This window comes from Macadamia integrifolia, chromosome 9 (genome assembly GCF_013358625.1).
Source record: "Macadamia integrifolia cultivar HAES 741 chromosome 9, SCU_Mint_v3, whole genome shotgun sequence".
In the NCBI taxonomy this organism is placed as follows: Eukaryota; Viridiplantae; Streptophyta; class Magnoliopsida; order Proteales; family Proteaceae; genus Macadamia; species Macadamia integrifolia.
Genome location: NC_056565.1, coordinates 30,586,551 through 30,613,548, shown reverse-complemented (window position 1 = coordinate 30,613,548; position 26,998 = coordinate 30,586,551). Strand labels below are relative to the sequence as shown.

Here is a 26,998-nt window from a genome sequence, read left to right as displayed (position 1 = left end):
TTTGCTTGTTAGGAGAACCTAGACCTCATCCAATCTAGGCTCCAACAGGACCCTCTCAACCCCTCCTTGGCTGCTGATGAGAAGTTGGCAGCTTCGGAACTCTCCTCCCATCTGGTTCAGGAAGAATCATTCCTTCATCAGAAAGCCAGGATTAGGTGGCTTGAACTTGGGAATTCCAATTCGGCCTACTTCTATCGCTCCCTCAAAAGTAGAATAAATGTTAACTCTATCCATAAGCTCATCTCCCACTCTGGCCAAGAGCTTCTCTCTCCTGATGCCATCAAAGCGGAAGCTGTCACCTACTTTGAGGACCTCTTCCATCCCCCCTCCTCTTCCGCCCCCCTTCCCTCCTCAACATCCTCAATAAATTCATTCTTGATCATCTCTTTCCCTCCCTTCAAGCCATCCCTTCCGATGAAGAGATCCTTTCCTCTGTCCTTCATCACAAATCCAATAAAGCTCCCGGCCCCGATGCTTTAGTATGGGCTTCTTCTCCTCTTACTGGCACATCATCCGCGACGATCTCATCTTCGCCATCCGCAGCTTCTTCCTCAACCCCTCCCATATTTCGGGTATCAATCACTCTTTCCTCTGCCTCATTCCCAAGAAGGAGGGTGCCCAAAGTATGATTGACTTCAGACCCATCTCCCGTTGTAATCTCCTTTACAAATTCATTGCCAAGATCCTTGCCAACCATATTCAAAATGTCATTGACTCCCTCGTCAGTCCAAATCAGTCAGCCTTCATTGTTGGGATAAGTGTTTTTGATAATATCATCCTTTTCCGCGAGATTGTCAGGGGATTCAATCGTAAATCTCATTCCCCAGCAACCCTTCTCAAGATTGATATTCATAAGGCCTTTGACTCTATTCGCTGGGATTTCATCGCCAATGTCCTTCTCCAAATGTCCTTTTGCCCCTCCTTTGTCCATTGGATTCTCTCGTGCATCTCCACCCCCGATTCTTTATTCTTCTCAATGGCAATCCTATGGGCTACTTCTCATCCGCGGTTGGCATCAGACAGGGCTGCCCCCTCTCTCCCTTTCTCTTCTGTTTGGCCCTCGAGGTTCTCTCCCGCTTGATCCAATCTTCCACTGATCTCCACCTCATCTCTCTCATTCCCAAATGTAAAGGCTTCAGGTTAACCCACCTTGTATTTGCAGATGGTCTCATGATCTTCTCTAAAGCGGACCCGACTTCTATCACTAACATTATGGCATCTCTCCACCTTTTCGAGTCCCTCTTAGGTCTGAAAATCAACCTTCTCAAATCCAACCTGTTTCTTTCCGGTGTTTCTGAGATCCTCCAATCCCAGTTTCTTACCATCACGGGTTTCTCTCTCGGAACCCTCCTTGTCAAATATCTCGAGCTCCCCCTTCTTTCCACTCGACTCTCCCCCCATCATTGTTCTCTCATTCTGGACTCCATAAGGAAAAGACTTTTGCTCTAAAAAGGCTAGCTCCTCTCTTATGGTGGTCATCTAATTCTTATTCAATCTGTCCTCTAATCCCTTTATCTCTATTGGTCCAGAATTTTTTGCATTTCTGTTTCCACCTCTAAAGCCATCCACTCTCTCCTCTATGCTTTCTTGTGGAAAGGCAGTGAGGTCACCAGATTCCTTCATCCTATGAGTTGGACTAAGGTTTGCCAGCCCAAAGCTGAAGGTGGCTTGGATCTCCGTAATATCTCCGATGTCAACTCTGCTGTTATCCTTATGCTCATCTAGAAGATTATCTCTAAGTAACGTAGCATTTGGGTATCCTGGGTCTACTCGGTTCCTCTCAAATCCGACTCCCTGTGGACGGCCCCCCTTCCCCCTGATGCTTCTTGGATCTGGTGTTGCATCCTCAAATTCAGACCCCTTGCCCTCCCTGCCATTTCCTACTCTATTGGCAATGGCTCTTCCACCTCGCTTTGGCTTGACCCTTGGCGAATCTTATCCTCCTATGGATCCTCCCGTTCTACCCCCATGGCTTCCATCCTAACCCTTCACGGCTGGTCCCCGCCATTTCTCCCTCCCCCCTAAATGATTTATGGTCCTCTCTCCCTCCCATCCCTCCTGGCCATCGAAGATTGCCTAATTCTGTCAAATGGATACCCTCCCCCTCAGGGCCGCTTCTCCTTTGCCTCTGCACGGAACTTTATCCTTTCCAAATGCCCTTTTATTCCTTGGCGAAATATTGTCTGGTTTAAAGGGCATATTTCTCGTCACATCTTCACCTTGGCGAGCTCTCTCTTACTGTCTCCCAACACAGTCCTTTCTCAACCACCGCCATAGTCAGGTTCCTACTTTCTGCTGTACGTGCTAGAATTTTATTAAACATGTTGACCATCTGTTCTTCTCTTGCCATTCTTCGCTTCCATCTGGAAAAAGGTCCTCCGTTCTTGCTAGCCATCCACCCGCCCCATCCTCCCACTCCCCCGTGAATGGATCTGGGTTGACATGACCTATAGTGGCTCCTCCATTTGTGACACAGTTGGAAAACTCGCTTTTTGCGCCACCATCAACCATCTTTGGATGGAACGGAGCCTTCGAAGATGGACCCCCAATTCCCGCTCTTCGGAGGGGATTTGGAAAGCCATCTTCTTTAACGTTTCTTCCAAACTCAGATCATTTCGTCAACGCCCAATTTTTGACACCCTAAGGAATAGGCTTACTGTTGTATCCTGGGGCCTCTCTTGCACTATCATCCCCCCCTATTATATCTCCCAATAGTTAGATTTTTTTAGAGGCTTTGGCCTTCCCCTCATGTGGGGTTTGTTCCAGTTTGGTCCTCCCCCCCCCCCCCCTTTTTTCCCCTTGTATATTCTTCCTCCTCTTGGTAATGAATTATTTATTCATCCAAAAAAAGAAAAAACTTCTAAGAATATGGCTGGCATACCAATTCCGATTCTTGCATCCCATGATGGGTGACTTACCACTCCAGTCTCATCTGTTGATGATGATAACTATTGCTATTGTTGAGCTACTGGTCATCTTGTTTGTTAGGGTTCTACAAGTTGCATATGATTTTCTTTTCCAGTTGGTCAGAACCATGGTAAATTTGTTAATAGTTAGGCAGACAAAATAGTGTGGCCTGCATTCGAATATGCTTAAAAATTTTGGGAAGAAAATTACATTTCTGGGGTGGAGCCGTGGAGGGTTGCTAATAATTTGGGAAACTAAAAATCTGTACTGTTAAATCTGGAATCTTTACGAAACTTAAATGCAAAAAAAAAAAAAAAAAAAAAAAAACCCGACTTTTTTGCCCTAAATTTTTGAAATATAAATGTTTAGTACTCAAATTAATCTGCTTTTTGGACCACTTTTGATTCTTTTTCTTTTTAAGTTAGCAGGTTGAATTAAACCTAAATTTTTTCACATTTAAATTTTATTCCTTTATCCAAATTTACTGTGGTTAGAGCAAAAAATATTTATAATTCTGTATAGCATAACCATAATTGAAAGTTAAACCAAGGATTTGTGATGTTTTTATCATTTCTCAGTGATAAGTGCACCTGCATCATAATGGTTCATGATATTGAAAATTGGAACTGATACTCCATTGATTGTCAGGGTCCTAGTAGTTATCCATATATAGGTACTGGATGTAGGGTGTGTGCTTTTAGATGGTCAATCACATTTAAAATTAATCTCAATGCTACAATTTGTCAATTGATGTTGTGGTAGCAATTTGATTGGCTGGGCTGATCATGACATATTGAGAAATTGGGCATGCCTGGAACTGGTCCAGCTTTATGTATAAAAAATACATCCATATAGCTAGGGATGAAATGAACTTTCAGGTGAGAAAAGTACTAACTAGAAGATATTAGAAATACTAGGTTTCTTCTCTTCTTTCATGGGACATATGCATTTTCGAGATTTCTTATTTTTAAAAGTCCAATATATGCCATATACTATCAACCATACCGATTAACTTACTATCTCCTAGATGCATATTTATTTGCGTAATTCTATATAATATTTCAATAGTGGGCCAGAGGAATCTAGGGTTCATAAGAGGTTGAAGAAGAGAGGAGAAATAATGAGAAAGTACGAGTCCATGACTTTCTCCTCTCCCCACAATTCATTTATTATGAAAAAAATATTTTGTTAGCATCCTTACACATTGCAATATTGACTCATGCGCCAAACATTTTGACTGCCTGGGCCCTCTAAGCTCCTTTTTGGCCTTTCTGTGGTGGGTGGTTTGCATCCCTTTGCGGCTTTTTTTTTTCCCAGTAGATATTGTTATTGGTTACTGGAAAGAATTGTTGTTATGTATACTTGCAGACTGAATGTTCCGTCACTCCTTGTAATACCTTGCCTTCAATTCTGTTATATCACTGCAATTTGACATGTAACTATCCTTTTTTTACTTATTTCTTCTTTAATGTTACTTGTCTCTTGCAGAATTCTAGTAATGAGGCTCTAATTAGAAGTTTCCAGCTTGCGTTTTCCTTGAGGAGCGTTTCTCTTGGAGGAGGAGGTAAGCTTCTATGGTGTCACATTTACATGAGCATCTTAATGTAGTATGGACTATTGTTAAATTTATAGTGGAATTTGTTAAACATGTCGACATCTTACTCATTCTAACAAAAAGTATGTATAGAAATGTGAAAAAGGGAACAAATATATTGTCCAAACATTTGAAGACCCCCAAACAATGGAAGAAATATGGAGGGGGAGAAGCAAAGGCACCAAAAGAAGTTGATAGAGAAAGATGACTATATGGGGATGGATGTACTGGAGACAATGCTAGGTTGCAACACTGCATATCAAGCAAGATCATCTGCAATATGGTTGGTTGGTCCATGCCTCTACCAAAATGTTCGAGGTCAAATGAAAATATTGTTGTGCACTCCTCTCTTCCTTTTGTATGCAAGCAACAACATTCAGCATTAACTGAGTCACCCTCCACAATAATCATATGATAGCCTCATCATCAGTATCACTATATAGTTGATCTTCTTGATAAGTTCCATAAGTGCAGTTTCTTGGACACAACAATGAACATGTTCCTTGGGTTACATGACGATGAGGAAGCATGGCAAGCCTAGAACTAACATCAAAGAAGATGGCATTTCAAATCTTATCAAAGGATCTAGAGTTGCATGTCCACACTGATTCACCCTAATAGCCACACTGACAGATATGTCTTTGAGAAACCCTAATTGGCTAACATTTACCAATTTACCAATCACACTGACAGATATGTCTTTGAGAAACCTTAATTGGCTAACATTTACCAATTTACCAATCACACATATAATATATGCACTTCCACCTCACAACCACATAGTGGCCAGGTCTACCAAGATTGTGCACACCCACTTTTGAATCACATGAACTCCAATATGCAATGGAAAGTAAAGCATACACACAACACCATATATACGTGGTTCGGCCAATGTTTTTTTACTGATAAAACAGTTCAGGAATACATAACCCTGCTTCAACCCTTGCTACTACAAAGGTTAGGGCTAAAACCCCAAACACAATAGACAAACCCCAACTTACTAGGTTTACAATATGTAAATAAAAGATTCAAATCCCATCCATACATCATTGATCTAGGGTTTCTCCAAACCCTAGAAATAAAAAATAAGAATTTCATGTGTATTACCTCAGCTTGTGTAATCCCACTGATGACTGCTTGCTTGGCGCACAAATGGCATCTCGAACACACTCAAACCATTGACACAGTCATCCCTGTGATGAATGCACACTTTTTCACATTAAAAGTGGTCTTCTTCCTTCTAAATGTTTCCTTTCAATCTCTTTGAACGTTTTGGCTCGTGATTCGAAGCTAACAAAAAACCTGGGGCCATAAAAGCCTTAAAATGAGCTCAAAAGCCCTGTTTGATCGAGGGAGGGGCATTCTGACCATTTTTGTGACAAACAAACTGTCACGAGGCGGTTACGATGAAGTGTTGTGTGTAATGAGCGCAACGGCTCCCTTTCTGATTGTCGGATTGGCCTTCTACTTTGTGGGTTGAACTATGACCATTAGGTAGTTGAATCTCCATCAGCGACTTGCGGGAGATCTCACAACGAACCATATAGAATCTTTCATCTGGTGTACAGTGCTTTGTCATTCACAAGAGCAAGATCAAGTCGCGGTTCAGATCTTCGCTGTAGGATTAAAATCCTTAAACAGGGCAATTTCTATCCATCAGGTCATCCAATTCAAGTCTCCGATAATGCAAGTGCGACGAGAGCCACTGAAATGGCATCTCGTGCGTTGCTTACAGTCTTGTAAGAAACATCTAAGAGACTTCACAAACGCAGCTTGGATTCATGTAGCTGGATCAGGATCTCTTGATGCGGAGCCTTCATAAGAGATGGCATCAAATCTTCAATCGCGACCTTATGAGCTCATGACGCAGGATGAACTTCTGATACAGTGTGCCATGGCAGACTAAAATCGATGCGCCAAGCCAATGAAAAGGCTTGCAATGGTCAAGAAAAACTGGCAATAGGCCACTTAAAATTCCGAAAACACTCCAAATTAGATTCTTTTCAGCACGACTTTATGGAAATCATCGTAACTGCTTCGTTTGGATCGCTGTGTCGCGATTCCAGTTCCGTTGGAAAGATAACACAAACCATTACAAGTTTCTAGTATATTTCTCCTTCCAATTCTTCCATCTGACCTGCCTAAATTTGCTCCAAAGTGGATGCGACTGCGCAAACCTATGAAATATTCTATCAAACTGCAAGGGGCCTTCACCTGATGCTATTACAATCTCCCAATGACTGTATAATACTATAATACAATGGAAAAACCTGCCATACATATCCAGATTCTGCAGTAACATTACCAAACACTAGCTGCACTGAAGCTGACCTATTTGCACTGCCGACATGCTATCTGACTTCTCCAGAGCTGCCAAAACACATGTGCATCATCTAAACATCACCCGGAACACCTCCAAAAATCTCCACATAGTTTCTAACAATGACAACCCTAAATCTAGTTGACCAATGAAGAGAAAAAACAATAAAAATAAATATAACAACAATCAGCCTTATCCCAAATAAATAGGGTCGGCTACATGGCTCCTTACCCTCCAATCAGCTCTATTCAAAGTCATACTTAATACAAGACTTTAGCTATGCATGACTTTCCTCACCACTTCTCCTAGAGTCATTTTAGGTCAGCCCTTGGCTCTTTAGCTCCTTTAATCTAAATCAAACTCTCCTCCATCCTGTAGCATCCAAAGGCCTTCGTTGAACATGGTCTTGCCACCTCAAACGACTTTCTCGTAGCTTATCATGTATCGAAGCTACTCCCAATTCAGCGGTAATATGATCATTCCTTACATTAGTTCGTAGTTTTGCCACACATCCATCTCAACATCCTCATCTCACCTATAGAGTTTATCTATATGATGCTTCTTAACTACCCAACATTCCACACCATACATTATAGTTGGTCATTTGACTATCTTATAAAATTTTCCTTTTAAGTTTTAAAAGAATTCGTCGATCACACAACACTTCGGACACACCTCTTCCACTTCATCCATCCTATTTTGATTCTCTATGAAACATCATCTTTCATATAACCTTTGTTATTGATGATTGGGCCTAAATAATCACCTTCTGGAATCTATTCATCAATTTTAACCTCCTCATTAACTGTCCTATTGTAAGTGAAGTTACACACCATATACTCCGTCTTCGTTCTACTTATCTTAAAAAATTTTGATTCCACTGTTGATCTCTATAACTCCAACTTGGTGCTAATCGTCGCTTTGGTGTCACCCACCAAGACAATATCATCAACAAAAAACAGACACCAAGGAACCTCATCTTGAATGTCTTTAGTTAAATTATCTATGAGAAGCGCAAACAAGTAAAGGCTTAAAGTTGATCCATGATGTAACCCAATTGTAATTGGGAATTCATTACCTTGACCCCCTCTCACAGTTCTTACACTAGTCACCACACCATTATACATATCTTTAACTATGTCCACATATTTCTTGAAACACTTCTCTAGTACCTGTCGAAACAAATCTCTAGGGACTCTATCATACGCTTTTTTTAGGTTAATAATGACCATATGAGTTGGAACTAAGAAGGATTAGGGTTAGAGATGAGGGAAGAAGAGATAAGAGAGGAAGGAAGAAGGAGAGAAGAAAGAGAGATGGGGGCAAAAAGTGGGAGAGCAATGAGCTCTTCCCACCTACATTAGGTTTAAAACCATATTAGGGAAATTGCATATGCCTCCCTAGGGAGGTAAAAGAGAAAAAGAGAAAATACAACTTAGGACAACATAAAAGTAAAGCAGATCACCGTGCTCCAAAAACCCTAGCGATAAAAGCAAAGACCAAGTATCTACCGTCGCTTGGCTTGGCTGCTCCCCCTCTAATGTAGGAGTAGATTACAAGAAACTAACCCCGCAATGTATAACCCCAAACAAGATAAAAACAACCCAACAAAGAAAAAAACCCAAAAAGAGACAAATCGGCCACGAGAGAGAAAATACCTTGCGCAACCTTAAAGAGAGGGTGGTGCAATTTCAGCTGGAGAGCTCAGCATGGGCTGCAACTTGGATCGAAGGCAGTCCCTAGAGAGTGTACAAAAACCTAAAAATTTGAGGAGCTTCTGACGAGGGGTTGTTGAGATACTCACTTTCTTGAAAATCAGACCTAGGAGAGAGAGTGGATCACAATTCTGCAGGAACAATAATGGCAGCTTCAAACTGTCCTCCAATGTGGGTCGAGTGGTCCACTTGGGCAGTAGAATAGGTCCTCCGAAGGATCAGCAGATCAGATCCCGAATACAGGCAATAAGGGAGATCAATTGCCTACACAAAAGTGTGCTCTTTGCTGGTCGATCTTCTTGAACAGAACTGAATGGTATTAAATTAATAAAGCAGCAACAGTAAACAGAACAGGGAATCGATTGTAGAGACTAGGGAGTAAATAACAGAGGGAAAAGTGGGGGAGGAGTGGCTATCTCAGCCTGGGCTTCTCACCCACAGCTATCCCAGCTGCTCTAAGTAATTTATTGTAAACTTTCTCAACCTGTCTGCCACCAAATTGGTCTGAGCAGCATCCATCTCTTTTTCTTGCATCTCGATCTGCTGCATAGATTAAGGCAGATTTCTATTTTCTTTCCTACATCGCCCTAGCCGATTTTTTTCCTCCCCAAATTTTGCATGAATCTGTGATGAATTATACAAATGCTAATACCATACCTTACATTTTCCATATGCTGGTTGCTAACTATGGTAAATTCAACTAAAGCATTTTAAAAGGAAGCACTTGGGCCGATGCCTATTTTAGATCTAGCAAATATATGGGTTAATTTTTCTTTGGGCGGTTTCTTGTGATGGTTGAAGTGGATATGCTCATGTTAGTAACTCATGTCCTATAGTCCATATGCTGAAGAGTATGCTCTCAGTATGTGATACACCAGTGGACAAATTTTTTTCAATCAGCTAAAAGGATTATACCTATTGAAATGAAGTTAACCTTCCCACTTTTTGCAGGCCCACTACCACCATCGCGTCGCAGATCCCTCTTTACCTTGGCAACATTTATGATCATTTTTTCAGCAAATGCATGCGATATCCCTCTTCTTGTTCCTATTGTTAAGGCATCCCTTACAGATATAACGGTATGTACTTCAGTGGTCATGAAATATTTTTGTTCCATGTGCAGGAAGGTTCATTTTTTAGCATAACCAGTTGCCCAGCAATATCATGTAGATGCAAGTGAACTACTTTTTGGTTTCTTTGATGGTTTGATGTTCGGTTTCTGTTGCTTCAACCAGGTTGATCCATTCCTAAATTTCGTTGAAGATTGGAAACTACAGGCTGGTAATACTGGTTCTGACCGTCCATTCGAAGTTTATGGATCTAAAGATGATGATAATGCTGCTTTGAAGTCTCTTTCAGCAATAGAAATAACTGAGGACCTATCTAAAGAATCCTTGGCTTCAATTATTGTGACGAGTTTGCAACAGTTGTCAGAGGCAATCCTCCTAAATCTTTAACCATCTTGTTGAATTTTATGAGTATCATAAATAGTTCATAGTTTATTTGAAATATGAACTTTAAAACTTGCATCTTTCTGCAGGAGTCGTCGTCAACTATAAGAGAGCAGTTGCTCAATGAATTTTTTCCTGATGAGATGTGTCCATTGGGATCTCAGCTGTTGATGGACACAGCACAGGAGGTCCCACAATTTAATTCAGAAGATGACAAATCATTTGATGAGGTAAATTGTCTTGCATAATTTCCTTGCTAGTAGAAACCTGTGCAATACACGGAAACTTTAAAATTTTAATTTTAGGGTTAAACAGGAAAGAGAAACGTTTTTTGTTGAAAGAAAAACTACATTAAATCGAAAACCAAGATAAATATTTTTAAAATTCTAATAATTGAATAGGTAAACAAAACTTAAAACTAATATTATATAATAAATTATTGAAAAAAAATCCCCACCTCCCATGACTTACTGATGCAGATTTCAGTGGCCAATAGGAAGCATAGAAAGAGGACCCTGGCTGTTTGAAATCAACCTCTTTTGTTGGCCTTTAGTACTTAAAAACTGAACCATTTTTTGGTTTGGTTTGAACCAATGGTTCAATGGATAGTCTGATGGTGGGCTAGCAGTGAGTCTTTAATTCTTTCTAGTTTTAATGATTGTTAGTTGGTGAGTCATACTGGGACACTTGATATAAGTTCCAGCTTGTATTTTGGTATTTCCTTAATTAGTTTCCTTATTTGCCTTTGTTTTGTTTCTAGTTTCCTCTTTAGAGTCTGATTCTGAACAATCATGGCCAGTCGCTGGTTATCAAAGAATGTGAAGGGGAAACTGTTGTGATCACGGGTCACAAAACCCTATTTTGGGGTCATTATGGGTCCACTCAAATGATAAAAAAACTCAAATCATAGGGTTGATGGCGATTCTGTAATTTATTGGATGTTCAAGACTAACAAGAGAACAGAAGGAAATTTGGACTTTAATGGAAGAAAATGTTTAAGTGGTGGTCATTCTGGAAATTAATAATAAGAAAGGAAAAAATAATAGAATTAACTAAGACTAGTGGGCATTATTGTAACTACAGATATAGGGCTCACTTATATTGTGGGAGGTTGCCTTAACCTCTCGATAGACAACAAACCAGCGGTAAGAGCATAGTTGTCATGTAGTATAGGCGACCCAAGGCATTGGAGGGGACCTGGATTCAAGGCGCTCAATGTGCCTGGACACCTAGGTGACACCTTGACAACTTTGGGTAAGAGGACTTCAAATCAGATGTAAGAACTCATCGATTGGAGTATAAGGCAAAGGATAAATTGACAAGGAAAGTATCTCTAAAAAGGTGAAGGCTAACCTTTTTGAAACCAAGAAACAAAACTAATCCAAGAAAGGTCTTCAACTCAAGAATGATAAGATCTTCAAGAAAAAGAAGGGTAAATGTTTCATTTGTTGTAAAATAAAAGGGTCATTTCAAGAATGAATGCCATAGCAAGAAGAATATGTCGTAGAAGGTAAAAATTAATTTACTTGAAGATGGCATCTTCACTATCATAATTAGTAAAGTTAATATGGTTGAAAAGCCCATAGGTCAAATAATAGATACATGTGCCACTAGACACATTAGTAGAGATGGAACGTATTTATTAAATATTTTCCTATCACATCTGGTGATAAGGTATTTGTGGGAACCTCCCAAACTTCAAATGTCATAGGAAAAGGGTAACTCACATTGAAACTAACTTCGGGAAAGACTTCGGTTTTAAAGCTTCATGTTCTACATATTCATTGTAACTAGGGGTCTGGACCACTTCTGAATAAGGCTGGAATAAAATAATCTTTTGAGTTCGATAAAGTTACAGTGTTAAATAATGATGTATTTGTTGGCAAGTGTTACTTGAGATGGCCTATTTGTATTAAGTGTATCTGAAATAATTTGGGAGAAGTTTGCCAACTCTCAACCCTACTTATTCCAACAATTTCCAGCCCAACAACTAACCATGGTTCTAAATCTCGGGTTTTGACCTTGATCAAAACCAAAATTTGAACCTTTTTTTTTTTTTTTTTTTTTCTATTTCTAGAAATTTGGGTAAAATTTTTTCTGAAATTTAGAACTATGCAACCAACCATTAATATGAAACAAGCTGCCGAAATCATATCTGGTTGTACGGAGGAACCAGATCTGCAATATGAAGTTGGAACTCCCAGTTTAGGCAACCTTCTGGCCTCCAATTGTGTAGTTTGAGTCGTTCTATGGTAGGTAAGTAGACCCTCGAATCTCAATCCAAATCATGAAGTTTCGTTTCTCAACCAATAGTACCCAATGGCATGAAAGAGGGATAACAATAGAAGCGAAAAGGAACAAGGGGAATAACAAAGAGAAAAACTCCAAACAGAAAAAACGCAAAGAGAATAACCACTTTGAAGATCTAATTAACTTAAAATTTCAATTCATTCAACTCTCAGTCTTCCATCTCTAGTTGTTTACACATACACAGAGAAAAACTCCAAACAGAAAATACAAACCAACTCTACTTAGGAAACTACCTTATACAAGGAAATTGGAGACAGTAAGGGATATTCTACATATTTAATAGCTAACCCAAAATAAAAGATTATTCAATATTCTCCCAAATAAAATAAATCCCCTCTACCAACCATAGTTGGACCAAAACACAGTTTGGGACCGGTTCGTCTCGATTTTGGTTTCCAGATCAGGTAATGCTGGTCAAGTCATGATCCATGATAACGCAATTGCATCTGACACTCCAAAATATTTTTGAGCAACGATAATAGTATCAGCCATTTTGTTATGTGGTGATTCAGAATTTGGAACTTTGGTGATTGAATCCAGCCCCTGTTGTGGTTATTCAGTAGGTCCGATTGGTGGTGATTACAATCAAGGCTTTGGTGGTGATTTTGGAATCATGTCCCCTTTTTCTTCATATTCTTCTTTCTCTTTCTTTGATGCAGATAAAACATAGAAGTGGACTTATATTAGTGGAAATAAGCCTTGGGTTGGGCTATACATGTGTTGGGGCCTGTGTCCAATAAGATTTCATTGTGATAGATCACTTTAATGGGTATAAAATATGGGTAGGAGCTAAGAATATGGGAATTACTTTATTAGTTTTTTATTTTATTTTATTTCATTTTCTTATTATTATTATTTTTTGGGTGAATAAACTTTATTAGTTAGTCTTTGGAGTCCTATTCATTATTTTAGTTGGGATGGATTGGGACTCTATGAGTTCAGCCTTGTTTCAAGGTATTTTCCTTTATTTTAGGCTGAGCTTTAATTGTAGACTACCTACAAGGTAAGCGTATTGGCTAGAGTTGTTTTAAGCTTAATTTGAGTCAGTTTTTGAGTCTTTTATTGTCTGTAAGCCCTACCCATGAATTTGGGTAATGCAAGGTTGGGTTTTGCCTCCATTTCTCTGTGAGATTCCAAATAACTTCTTGAGAAATGCTAAGGCTTGGTTGGAAGGATTCCAAGCTTGGGTTTGGTGGGATTCCAGCTCTAAGGATCAGGTGAGATTCCTGATTCATATCTTCCCTTTTATTTTCTTTTTAAAAGGAAAAAAGAAAAAACATATGTGCATCCCTTGTTTCAATATTTTCCGGTTTCTATTCTGTTCTTGCGCATGCCCTCCTTGTTGGAATTTCAGTTTCTTCATTATTTACATCTGAGATTTCAAATTAAACTTCAATTCATCAATTGTATAGTACTCTAAACACACCTAGGGTTTCCAAATTTGATTTTGGTGTTGATTTCTTAGAGTACCATTTCAACTGGAATTCTTAGTTTTACTTGCTTTGAAGATCAAATTCTATTTACTATTTCAGATTTATAGCCAATTATTAAATCTAATATCTAATCATTTTGCTTCTCTTTGTTGACTATCAAATTGGACCTTTAAGTTTCTGATTTCACTTTTGTGCTGAAACCCTAAACTCTAGAGTCCTATTGCCAATAGGGTTAGTCCATAACCCCAGATGTGACTGTCTGATTTCGGTCAGATCTGAGGAGTTAATCTTGACCAGAATTTCATTCCCATCTTAGTTGTTGATTGTTACTTATTGAATTTCCACTAAATCTGGTGTTTGTTCCTTCACTACCATTCTGGTTTTCTACTGAGTTTCTGAACTAATCCCTTGGCTTCTAGAAACCCATTGTTGTTTCTCCATCTCATCAGGTAAGTTCTTGAACTCCTTTCCTGTGCATGTTACTTTCCTAAATTCTTTCCATAGTTAAATATCATTCAAATGATTCTGGTTCTTGATCTTAATGTCAGAATTTTCAACTCAATTTATCTTTTCTAAATCCTGTTTCAGAATCTTTTTTCAAAATTCTATCTTGCCACTGATTTTTTCTGTTTTCCAGTTTTCCTTGTTCCAATAGGAAAAGTCTTGATCTTCAAATCTGTCCATTGAATCTGCCTTATATTTTGAAATCATATTCCTCTAATTAGACAGAGCACTCAACCAGGAATTATTGATCATCAGATCTGTTTTCTCATATATATAATTCTGGATTTCTGGTTTTCTTGAATATGTTCCTTGGTTCTAATTTCTGTTAGTTGTTGGGCTAATCTGGTTATCGACATCACAGAAATAGATTTTCCCACCTCAACAAGGATTCTTTCATTTTAAGTCAAACCTTGTGTGACTGTTCCTCAGTCCATTGGTAGCCTTCAACCAGAATATTGGCCTCATCTGAACATTTGATTGGCTGAAATCAATTTTCTATTGAATCTGGTTTCTGAACTTTTAGGTGGCTAGATCTCCATCACTTGCGTCCCTCATTTTTGTGTGTGTGAGTGAGTGAGTGAGTGAGTGAGTGAGTGAGTGAGTGAGAGAGAGAGAACTAACAGTGGAGAAAATCTAGAAAGGGGGAGGGAGGGGAAGAGATGTGGAATAATACAATTGGAAATGTTAACCTTCTCTAAAAAAAAGGGTGGTGCAAGAACAAAATCATTTCCTTGATTATATGGTTATAGTTTTGACCAAAACTTTTATGGTATATACATCCATTTTTCGTGTGCAGGTTAGACCTCCAATTTTGACAATAGATGATGACACTCTTCCTGAAGCATTTGAGTGTCAAACAGATACAAATTTGCACTTGGGCTTGCGATCATCAAATCTCTTGAGTGTTGATGAACTTCTAGAATCGGTATGTTAGCCATTTATTCATTTATTATGCAATTACAATATTAATTCTACTTGAATGGCTTTGAATTAAGGCAAAATAAAGGGAAAAATATCTACCTTACATTTTGAAGTAGACAAAATATGTTTACAAGAAGAAGAAAAAAAGGGGGGGGGGGGGGGGGGGAAGGGAATGCTATAACAGCTATCTTCATTCTTTTGTTTTTCAATTTCTAATAATAGTTGAAACCTGATCATAAATTATGAGGAATGAATCAGGTTGTCAGAATGGCAGTCTTTATTTATAATAAGCGAATAGAAAGTACAAGAACATATATGCCATCATGGACTGAAATACCCTTATACCTTCCATTAAACCCATATCTACAACAAAACCCTTTTGAATCTGTGAATTAGGAGTTTAAAAGTGGGTTTTTTTTCCAGTTAGTGACACATCATATATCTGAGTTTATCCCCTGTTACATTTTATTATCTGCCACTGCTCTGTCCTGTCACCTGAACGAGAGCAGGATGTATTGACTCAAGGCCTCAACAACCTTCCTCAAAGTTTATCTTGCAGAAACTGACATTTTTTCACATGATGCCCAGAATAAGAATGAAAAGTTTGACTTGTGCCCTCAATACTTTCCAGAGGTAGTAGAATTTGCTGAAAGGATGAGGAAGAGAAAATTCCATGAGGTATTCTGTATGCTTATGCCGGAGAGCATAAATACATACCTGTGGGAAAGCAAATAAAGTGGCATAGAAACTGCTTGAATTTCATGCAAGATGTCTTGGAGAAGGCAAGTTTCTATTAGTGGCATCTATTTATCCCTTGCATAGGGATGATTCGGTCATCCTGACCATCCGGGGCCCACCTTATCCAGGTGACCTGCCATGCATAGGGCTTATTCCCTTGTCTTTCCAATGGTCGAAATTCTTCAAACAAACAGAAAAACATAATAAATTGAATTTTCAAACAATTCGCAGATCATTATACTAACATATGGCACAACAAAAGAACATAATGAATTGAATATCCAAGTAATTCACAAAGCATTATTCTGACATATGCCGCAACATCAGAGTAGACTGAAATTTAAAACATGCCTAGATGATGATGTGGACAACATGTCTACAAACTTATCAAACTGCCACATAGCAGATGTGGCAGTCATTGATTGTTGGTGCTAGCAATCTGTCACATTGTAATGGTTCAATACTATTTACCACCAAACTCTATGCAGTGATTTCCCATTTTCTATTATCTTCCATCATTATCAAATATAAGGAGCTTAACATCATGCTCTTAGCAACTAAACTTAATGAGGGTAAACCAAAATAAATAAAATTGATTTAAGGTATGGAAAGGTATGTTTGATGGTTATTGTTACAATTCCAGAGGCTGTAGCTAAACCAGAAAACCAGAAACAAGAAGAAAAAGAGGAAGAAAAGAGTAGAGAAGGGGAAGAAGATGAAGTAACCAGAAGAAGTCTTAAGAATGGATAGCAACCTGAGATTAATTCAATGTGAATGTAATCTCAGGTTCTCTTATGTATATATAACTTTAGGTCAAGAAGAAAGACAAAAGAACCCCCACTTACATGAAGGAAAAAACCAAAAATACCCAAACAAAAGTGACAAGGACTAAACAGTCCCTGTCGTAGGTGCTGATTAGCACTATTCCCTGTTTGGTAATAGCACTAAACTCAACACTGCCCCCTCAAGCTGGAGCATATAAATCTCCCATGCTCAGCTTGGTATAACCACTGCGAAAGCTAGGAGCAAATAAGGACTTAGTGAACATATCAGCCAACTAATTCTTTGATGAAACAAATGGAGTCTCAATCAGCTTCTTTAGAACATCATCATGAACAAAGTGCCAGTCCACCTCTATATGTTTGGTCCTCTCATGGAAGACCGGATTGCTAGCAATGTACATAGCAGCTTGGTTGTCACAATGCATCTGCATAGGTATGGTTACTGGAAATCCCAACTCCAAGAGTAACGAATGCAACTATATCAGCTCAGCAATAGCATGAGCCATAGCTCTGTATTTTGCCTCTGCACTAGACCGGGCAATAGTGGTCTGTTTCTTGCGACAATTACCTCTAATAAAGGTACAATATCCAGTGGTAGATCTCCGATCACTAGCAGAGCTAGCCCAATCAACATCAGAGTAGCCAACTAGATCCATATGCCTATTAGGACGATAAACTAGCCCCTGGTAGCGAAGAACACGAACAACGGTGTCCCAATGAGACTTCTGAGGAGACTGCATGAACTGACTGAGAACTCCAACAGCATAGGAGATATCAGGATGGGTCACAGTAAGGTAAAATAGCTTGCCAATCAGACTTCTGTACTAATGTATATCCTGAAGAGGTTCACTATCATCAACACCAAAATTTTGGTGAGGATCCATAGGGATACCATCAGGTTTAGATGCGAGCATCCCAGTATCAGACAAGAGGTCCACTACATACTTCCTTTGGGATAGACTGATTCCTTTCTTGCACCGGATTACTTCAATCCCAAGGAAATAATGAAGTTGGCCTATATCCTTTGTTTGAAATGATGCTGGAGATGACTTTTTACTTCAGAAATTCCTACCTCACCATTACCAGTCCGGATGATATCACTATCAACACAACTAGCTTATCACCCCTGCGGTGAACAAACACAGAGTGATCAGAGTAACACTGAGAAAACCCACAAGTGACTATGGTAGCACTGAACTTATCAAACCATGCCCGAGGAGATTGTTTGAGACCATAGATCGCTTTGTGTAAGCGACACACTCGACCTGTATTCTCCCCCTGAGCAACATACCTTGGAGGTTGCTCCATATAAGCTTCCTCCTGTAGATCACCATACAAGAATGCATTCTTGATGTCCAACTGAAATAAAGGTCAATCAAAGTTGACAGCAAGGGAAATAAGAATATAAATAGAATTAAGTTGAGCAACCGGGGAGAAGGTCTCAAAGTAATCAACACCATAAGTCTGAGTATGCCCCTTGGCAACCAGATGAGCCTTCAACCGCTCAACAGAGCCATCAGAGTGATACATAACAGTGTATACCCAGCGACATTTCACCAGGGTCTTACCAGGAGGTAAATCTACTAGACTCTATGTACCACGACTCATGAGAGCATCCATTTCTGCATCCATGGCACCCTTCCATCCAGGGATATGGAGAGCCTCAATATGAGTACGGGGAACAGCGTTAGTGGAGAGAGATAGAGCAAGGCCATGAATAGAAGGTGGAAGGTGAGAGATAGACATAAACTTATTAATAGGATAAACAGCCAAGGATTTTTTAGTGCAAAAATGTATACCTTTCCTGCGAGCAATTGGTAAGTCATTAGATGGAACAGAAAGAGGAGCTTCAACAGAGGAAGGTAGTAATGGAGTATGTGTAGCAGCTGGATCAATAACCTCGCCACTGGACTATCCAACCCTCGTCTTGGTCGATAAACCTGTAGAGGAGGTGGAACAGGAGCACTGGTACTAGGGGTATTAGGAATCTGTATAAGGGATGGAATGGGAGGAGGAGAAGTAGATGACCACTCCTTAGTATGCTAAGACACCTATGGAGAAAAGAATGATGTGCCTTCAAAAAATGTCACATCGGCACTAACAAAGTTCCTGTGAGTAACAGGATTATAGCACTTGTATCCTTTTGGGAATGAGAGTAGCCCAAAAAGATACATTTAGTGGCCAGTGGAGATAACTTATCCACGTACATGTTAAGATTGTGAACAAAGCACACACACCTAAAAACCTAGGGAGGAAGAGGAAAACTAGGTAGAGTAGGAAATAAGATAGAGAAGGGAGACCTATTTGACAGAACAGAAGAAGACATGCGATTAATCAAATGACATACAGTTAAAACCCCATCATTCCAAAAATTTTTAGGAACATGCATATGTATCATAATAGCTCGAGCTACCTCAAGGAGGTGGCGGTTCTTAAGCTCAGCAACCCCATTTTGTTGTGGGAAATGCACAACTAGTCTGATGAATCATGCCATGGGTATCACAAAAGTCAGAAATATCATTTTGAGCATATTCTAAAGCATTATCAGAACGAAAAATCTTAATGAAAATTTCAAACTGAGTTTTTATTTCATTAAAACACAGATAGAAAATCAGATCTGTCATTTAACATGTAAAGCCATGTGAGGCGAGAATGATCATCTACAAATGTAACAAAATAGCGAAACCCAAACCTATTACTAACTCTGCAAGGACCCCATACATCAGAATGAACTAATGAAAACAACGACGGACTACAAGACACTGATCGAGATGGAAAAGACACTCGATGATGTTTACCCAACTCACAGGCCTCACACTCTAATCTAGAGACATATTTAAAACTGGGAAATAAAAGCTGTGGTCTAAGTAAGGCCAAGTGTCCTAGACAGCAATGCCATTGGAATGGAGAAACATCCCCAAAAGTAGCAGCGGTAGCAGAAGTGGGAGGACAGCCACTGTTGAGGTAATACAATCCATCCTTTTCACACCCTCCACCAATCGTCTTCCTCGAGTGAAGATTCTGAAAAAAACAATGAGAGGGAAAGAAGGTTACTGAGCAATTAAGAGATCTAGTCAATTGACTCACAAAAAGAAGACTTAACGGAAATTGAGGTGCATGTAATACAGACGATAAATGCAATGAAGAAGTAGGAGAAATAGTACCATGTCCAAGAACAGGGGTGGATGTACCATTAGCAAGAATGACAGATGTAGAACTAGTACTAGATGAGAAGGTCTGAAAAAGTGATGACTTACCAGTCATATGAGCGGAAGCAACTAAATCAATGATCCAGGGGGTAGATGTAGTGGAAAGAAGGGCTGATGTACTTGCATGAGCAAGGGTAGCAGCGGATGTGGAGGCACCATGGGATGTACTAGAAGAGGCCTCAAGAGAGTGCAAGCGCTAGAGTAGCTAGTTGATATCATCGCGTATACTAGTAGAAGAATCTCTTGAAGAAGATATAGGTGTAGTAGTCACAGGAGATACAGTGTCAGTACCATCATCAGACACTGTATGATTGGCTAACTGAGTTGCCTACTCTAGCTTGCCATGCTTGGCCCAATACGTCCCTATAGTATGGTTAGGTTTTCCACAGTAAGTACATTGGCGACCTGTGCGATCCGAGGACTGTCCAATAGAACCTCACCCATAGGACCACGTCCTCCTCTGCGACCGCGCCCACGCCCACAGCCACGGTTAGCAAAGAATGCAGAATTATCTCTAGAAGACTGATCAGATTTGGATGAGGAGGTGATACATTGTAGTCACGAAAAGGCATCATTCAGAGTAGGGACAGTATCACCAGCAAGTAGATGGCCCTTCACTGCCTTCAGATCACTATTCAAATCGGCAAAAAATTTGGAAACAATGAACTTGTTCCGCTGAGCCTTCAACTTCTCAATATCAGTAGTTAGAGGCTGGAAGATATAAAACTCTTCCACCATTCCCTTAAAGGCACTGTAATACTCAGAGAAGGATTTGTCAGATTGACGAAACTAGAAGAGCTTCGCATATATGTCATAAATCCGTATCATGTTCTTCTCTTGGGAGTATGTTTCCTTCAGATCATCCCACACTCCCTTAGCTGTAGAATGGAATATAACATTGGCAGCTACATCTGGTTCCATGATGTTCCACAACCAGATCAGAATCAAGGCATTTTCCCTCATCCAATTGTCATACTTATCATCATAAGGCAAAGGAGCCTCAAAGGGGGTATAGCTCAGTTTGCCTTAAGCCAACAAATACACCTTAACAGACTGAGCCCAAAGAAGATAGTTCGAGTTCCCTTTGAGCTTGATAGAGGTGATATGGACATTGATATTATCCGATGCAGAGGAAGCAATAGTAGAAGAAACAGTAGAAGTAGTAGCAGGTACAGTCCCAGCCATGACAATCAAGTAGAATGACTAGCACGCAAGAGTATGAACGTATCCAAATAGGTAGTAATATGATTCAGTTATGAAACTTAGCATTCAATCCAACAATCCCATATCACAAATCAAATCTGAACATATATTTGGATAGAGCAGCAAGCACATGTAGGCATAAAAAAACTATATCGGCAGCAAGTAAGTATGAGCATCAAAAAGCTCTATCGGCAGCAAGCACATATAGGCATCAATCAACTCATATAGATAGGGTAAACTAGATCAAAAGTTAAGAATAGCAGCCTCAAACCTGACCGCCATCATATAGATAGGAAAAATAGAAGTAAGATAGGCGGTGGCTTCAAATCATCAAGCATCGAGCCACACACTTCAACAGTAATAGCAAAGTCAATCTTCACAAATAGAAAATCACTCCATTAGGAATTAGATAACACCAGTTGCAGCAATGAGTGGCTGCGCACCAAGAGGGAAAGCTTCTAGATCGTCACCAGCAGATTTCTTGTTTTCGGAACCCAATCAATTTAACTACAGCAGCTCTGATACCATGTTACAATTCCAGAGGCTGTAGCTAAACCAGAAAACCAGAAACAAGAAGACAAAGAGGAAGAAAAGAGAAGAGAAGGGGAAGAAGATGAAGTAACCGGAAGAAATCTCAAGAATGGAGAGCAACCTGAGATTAATTCAATGTGAATGTAATCTCAGGTTCTCTTATGTATATATATAACTTTAGGTCAAGAAGAAAGACAAAAGAACCCCCACTTACATGAAGGAAAAGACCAAAAATACCCAAACAAAAGTGACAAGGACTAAACAGTCCCTGTCGTAGGCGCTGATTAGCGCTATTCCCTGTTTGGGAATAGCACTAAACTCAACAGTTATGATTAGGCTTTGTTGAGGAATATGTGGGGAAGGTAGGGATTGTATTTGGAGATAGGAAGGTGCGATTTTATTCTGATAAAGTGGCTTTTAAATGAGGGATTAAGCTACTACTGGCTTGCTGTTCTAGTGGTGCTATCTGCTATGATAAGTGTTCCTGAAGGTAAATTTGGGTTTAAAATTGGGATTTGAGAGAGGAGGTGGTATGGCTAACATTAAGTGGTGTTTGCATATTGTGAGGTTTACTGGGATTTTGGGTTGTGTAACACGTTTTCTCTGAAGTGTGCAGGTGTAAACATCTGTAAACTGGACTTGAAATATGTAAAAGAAAAACAAGCGTGAAATTTGTACGTGATGTGTGACAAAGGGTTCTGGGAAATTTGACGTTTAAGAGTATGTCCCTAGCTGTGTTATGAAATTTGTGTTTGATGTAACACTGCATTCTGGCAGCAGAAGAGCTGAGAGAGTTGCTGGATTGGTGTTTTGGTTCTTTTGCCATTGCACCAAAACTAAACAAAACTAGGAACTTAATTCAATTACTCAATCTTTGCTTGTAAATTTTTTTTCCTAAACCAATCATCCAAGACCTATCTGTGGCAAAGGTTTTATGATGAAAAACAAAAAATATTACACTGTGTAGTCTAAAACAAATCTAATAGTACCACTGCTAACCAAATCCAGAGTTTGAATTTCAAGAGTTTTCTCTGCCTAGTGGAAGTCCTCTGGTGTTTGCAATGTTCCTACAAAGTTGTAGGACTTTGTTATTGAAGGCAGGAAATTGCATCACGTTTATTAATGTTGGAACGTAAATACTACAAGATGACTTTTGGTAAGAAATTCAGGATAAAAGGATGATTCATAATACTGTCATAGAATTTGTAGTTGAAGCTGATAAAGCCGCAGGGCTTCCTGAACTGTTTAAGCTTCGCATTCAGCATTGTATCATTGCTGGATAAAGCCACAGAAGTTCAATCAGTCTCATTTGAAACTGGACCAGGCAGAGGCCAGAGGATATGTAAGCACTTGTTAGTCAATCTTTTGTATACTTTTATCTATTTGTTGTTAGTGAAGTACAAACGAAAATGGTTTTAACTTTAAAGCATACGAGGTGAATACAAGAAAACAAATGGAGAGAAGCAAGCAAATAGGTGAAGAGAGGAAGGGAACCAGAGAATGAAGATCAACAACAGTGAATCTTCGGCATTACTTTGTGCGTAACTTTATTCATCTTCTTAGGCATCGAGTGCTGAGCTTGCGTTCAGAAATTCCTTTTGATGTTCTGAGTTTTTTATTGATAAATAGGGGAATCATTTATTTCCTTAGACCGTATGCTACATTTCTAGATAGGATGTAGCACCATTGTTGTAAATCTACAGAGACACAAATACGTACTCCAATTCTGTTGCTTTCGTCCCATAATCTCATGCACATTCCTTTTCAGAGAAACACCTGTGATTTTAGCTTCACCATTGGCATCTGGCACAGTGACCCATCAGATCCTTAGCCTTTGGCCTTTTATTAGCTTTACTTGTCTCTCACCTCATCTTTAACTTGTTAATGTAGGACCCCACTTCCCTCCCGATTTCCCTGTTTTGGCTTAGTTTATATGCTGTAAATAATTTCATTATTAGCTTTATCAATCCGATCAGTTCACTGAATCCAAACTTGTTCAATTTTTGTTCAATAGAATACCTTTCCATGCACTTATAAGGTGAAACGTGTGTAGGTTTCGGAGACTTCTTGTCAAGTTGGGAGATTCTCGGTCTCAACAACACCTGATGTACCATATAAGGAAATGGCAAACCATTGTGAGGCCCTTCTGCTGGGAAAGAGGCAAAAGATGTCCAGTTTCATGACTGCTCAACAGAAACAGGAAAATTTAGCAAGTTTCCGTTTACAGGAATATGACGAGGCAAAGAAGGTGCCATCTTATTCACAGGTTAATGTTGGATTCCCTGCTCTGTTATTATACTTGCTCTCTGCAAAACATTCCTGCATACATTTATCTTGCATGAACACATTATATGAACATGTCTACTTCCATGCTTTTGTGCATACAATATGCTGTCTTTGTTAAGCCATTTGACATGAAGCATATAAAATTGCAGAGTGGCAATCCTTTCCTTGACCAGAATGTTAATGCTAATCTTCACAAGCCAGTGGTTGGCACTGGTCCAGGACCAATGTTGTGTGCAACAGAGTTTCAGCAGCATCCCAACTTCTACAGGCTGCCAACTTCAAGTCCATATGACAACTTTCTAAAGGCCGCTGGCTGTTGATGCAAATAATATAGACGACACTTCATTTCTTTGCTAGGCAATGAACTATTAGCCTTCAGACTGCCTGTTTAATGCTGGTCGAAAAGCTTGTGAGAATCAATATAGCAGTGCTCATGGGCCTCAAGCACCAGCTTTTCTCTATGGCCTGCTTCGCTGCCAACTATCATCATGGAGAAACAGAGAATTGTGGATAAAACCATTGAGATAAACTTTGATATCCCTTCATTCTTTTATTCTTTTTTTTCTTTCATTTTGTAATTCATATATCCATCCTGGGGGCATGTTCATGGTTTCTTCCTCCTAGATGGTTTGGGAAAATGTTGCCCTTCATCGGATGTATAATATCATTTTATTTATTATTACTGTTGCTCTTACCAAGATTGTAATGGGGGTGTTTGTGAACTTGAGCTTTGTCATGTATAATATTTTGGGGAGATAAGACCCTTTAATAGAATCTCACTTGTCCAAATTTCTGCGCAGCTATTGATAATGTCTTTTAGATCATGTCTCTACATTTTTGCAGATTACATTACAAACTATCTATTCTACTATGAATTAGTGGTCATCAAGATTTTGCAGTTTTGAATTAATCAAGTTAAAAGAAATCTTTCATTTTTTCTTTCTTAGTCATCCATTTAATTTCAAATGTTTCAATTTCATAATGCTCATTTATTTTTTTCCAATCTCAAATCTGTATATGCTGTGCTAATTTGGTGAAAATGGGTTGTTTGTTATGTTAAGTTTGTACTTTTTTCTATTTGGGAATTGTTATTTCCACTTCTGTTTTAGTAGTACAGTAGTAGTAGCACATAATCTTTGGGAACCTGAAAAAGAGCCATATTAATTAAACAACTCTTAGAGATTACATGAAAAGTGCCCCAGATTTGCCAGAACATGGGCACTCCTCATTTGCTTCGGAGAAAAGCATTTACCACTCACCAGTTGTGGTATAAGCTAGGGAAGGGGGCGCACGGCAAGTGCCAATCAGAACTTAACAGTTACAGACCTTGGTTTTTGGACTTGTTTTAGTGACCTATTGATGCTTTTAAGGCAAGTGTTAGGTTCTTCAATTGGGGGTGAATTGAAAATGTCTTTTGGTGGTTCTATTGTTTGGAAGCTTGCTTTCAATGTTAATAGAAGATTTGGATGAAAAGAAACTTAAGGAAATGGGTCTCTAAATCTCTCCCATTTTGTCAGATTTTGGGTTCCATCTCCTTTGTCATGAAAGGAAAGCTCTTTGGGATCTCTTCTTCTTGTATTGACTCCCCAATATATCCCCAATATTATTGTTTTTGGGCCCTCCCCTCCTCCCTTCTCTCTTCTTGTTCCTCCTTCTTAGGGCTAGCTTCTTGTAATTCTTTTCCTTTTTCTCTTCTCCACACCCCCCCCCCTTTCCTTGGGGTTGTATTGCTTTATTCACCAAAAATAAAAAATAAAAAATAAAAAATAAAAAATAAAAAATAAAAAATAAAAATAAAGAAAATCTCATCTATTTGATTTCTCAACTCTTAAGCCCCATGTAGATAATTTTTCAATGTAGCACAAGGGGTACACTAGGGTTCTTCCAGTCCCCCCTTGGGAAGTGCATAAAATCAACCCTTTGTCCTATTCCACTAGTGCAGTTAAAGGCAGCAATAAATTTGGGGATTTGTTTTGATGTGACCATTTGTGGTCCAATTTGGACACTGACCCAAATTGGAGGGCATTAGCATATTATTTTTATAGAAAATCACAGGCAAAGTTGGAATGTGGTTTGATGTGGATGTGTGTGCTTTGCACTCAACCTTTTGCCATTTATTAGAATAAAGCTCCCCTTGTCCTGTTCTGTTTTTGGTGAAGCCCTTCCTGTCCTATTCAACCAGTGTAAAATAAAGGCAGTGGTAAAATTGGAATGTGGTTTAATGTGGATATATTTTTGCCCAATTTGAACACTGACCCAAATTGAAAGGCATTAGCATAATATTTTATGTAAAGCTAGTGACAACATTCGAATATGGTTTCAATAGGATTTGGATTCTCCGTGGCGCAATAGGGCGTATAGTACATATCTAATATCTAGAAACGCCTTCGGCTCTATACCTGAATTTTTTTAACCATTGAATGGGCCACATAGGAATTCTTTCCGTTTCATTATGAGTGTCAACTGTCACTTCGGTCCAGTTTTGATCACTTATTATTAGTTTTCTTACATATATTGAATCAAATAGAAACCAGACTGATAAGGTGTTTGATGCATAAAAGTCAAACCAAAATCGAACAATTTGGTTTGGGAGTGGCACTCCAAGTGAGGTAATTCAATGTGCAAAAACCAATGCCTTGACTGCTTCAATGGTCAAAATCTAATATTGTACCTTGGGAACTATTGGTACCTTAAAGACCTAAAAAACATTCAATCTGCAAAAAAGCCAGGGAATGAGTTCACCAATGCTACTCAGTTCCACCTCAACCAAACTCTACTCAAATGGTTATATCATTCCTTTCTCCAGCACCCACCCATTGGGCTCCTCCACCATTTGGGTTTTAGAAAGTAAATTGTGATGTTTTCAGATAGCTTAATCAGTGGCTTGGGTTTTATCTTTCGTGATCATGATAAGTTATCCACTTTTTGATGTTTTGGAATCCAAGCCATGGCAGTTCAGACAGCCCTTATTCAAGCTATGGAGGATTGTTATCATCGCCCTATCATCGAATCAAACAGCAAAGATTTGATTAGTCTTTTAACCTTCTAATTCGATTGTCACTATTCTTCAAGACATGAAGCATGTGACATCGTA

At 39.1% G+C, this 26,998-nt stretch overlaps 1 protein-coding gene across 3 annotated transcripts in view; it reads left to right on the top strand.

The window, feature by feature from the left end:
• LOC122088168 (protein SEMI-ROLLED LEAF 2-like) overlaps positions 1 to 24,693 on the top strand; it is a 50,970-nt gene extending 26,277 nt beyond the window's left edge. For all 3 annotated transcript variants that reach the window (XM_042657344.1, XM_042657345.1, XM_042657346.1), the window contains 7 exons: positions 4,396 to 4,471; positions 9,488 to 9,615; positions 9,772 to 9,972; positions 10,077 to 10,217; positions 15,031 to 15,159; positions 23,672 to 23,884; positions 24,054 to 24,693. In XM_042657344.1, coding sequence (XP_042513278.1) covers positions 4,396 to 4,471; positions 9,488 to 9,615; positions 9,772 to 9,972; positions 10,077 to 10,217; positions 15,031 to 15,159; positions 23,672 to 23,884; positions 24,054 to 24,224 — 1,059 coding nt within the window. In that variant the 3' untranslated portion in view covers positions 24,225 to 24,693. The remainder of the gene's footprint in view (positions 1 to 4,395; positions 4,472 to 9,487; positions 9,616 to 9,771; positions 9,973 to 10,076; positions 10,218 to 15,030; positions 15,160 to 23,671; positions 23,885 to 24,053) is intronic.
• Positions 24,694 to 26,998: the final 2,305 nt, after the last annotated feature.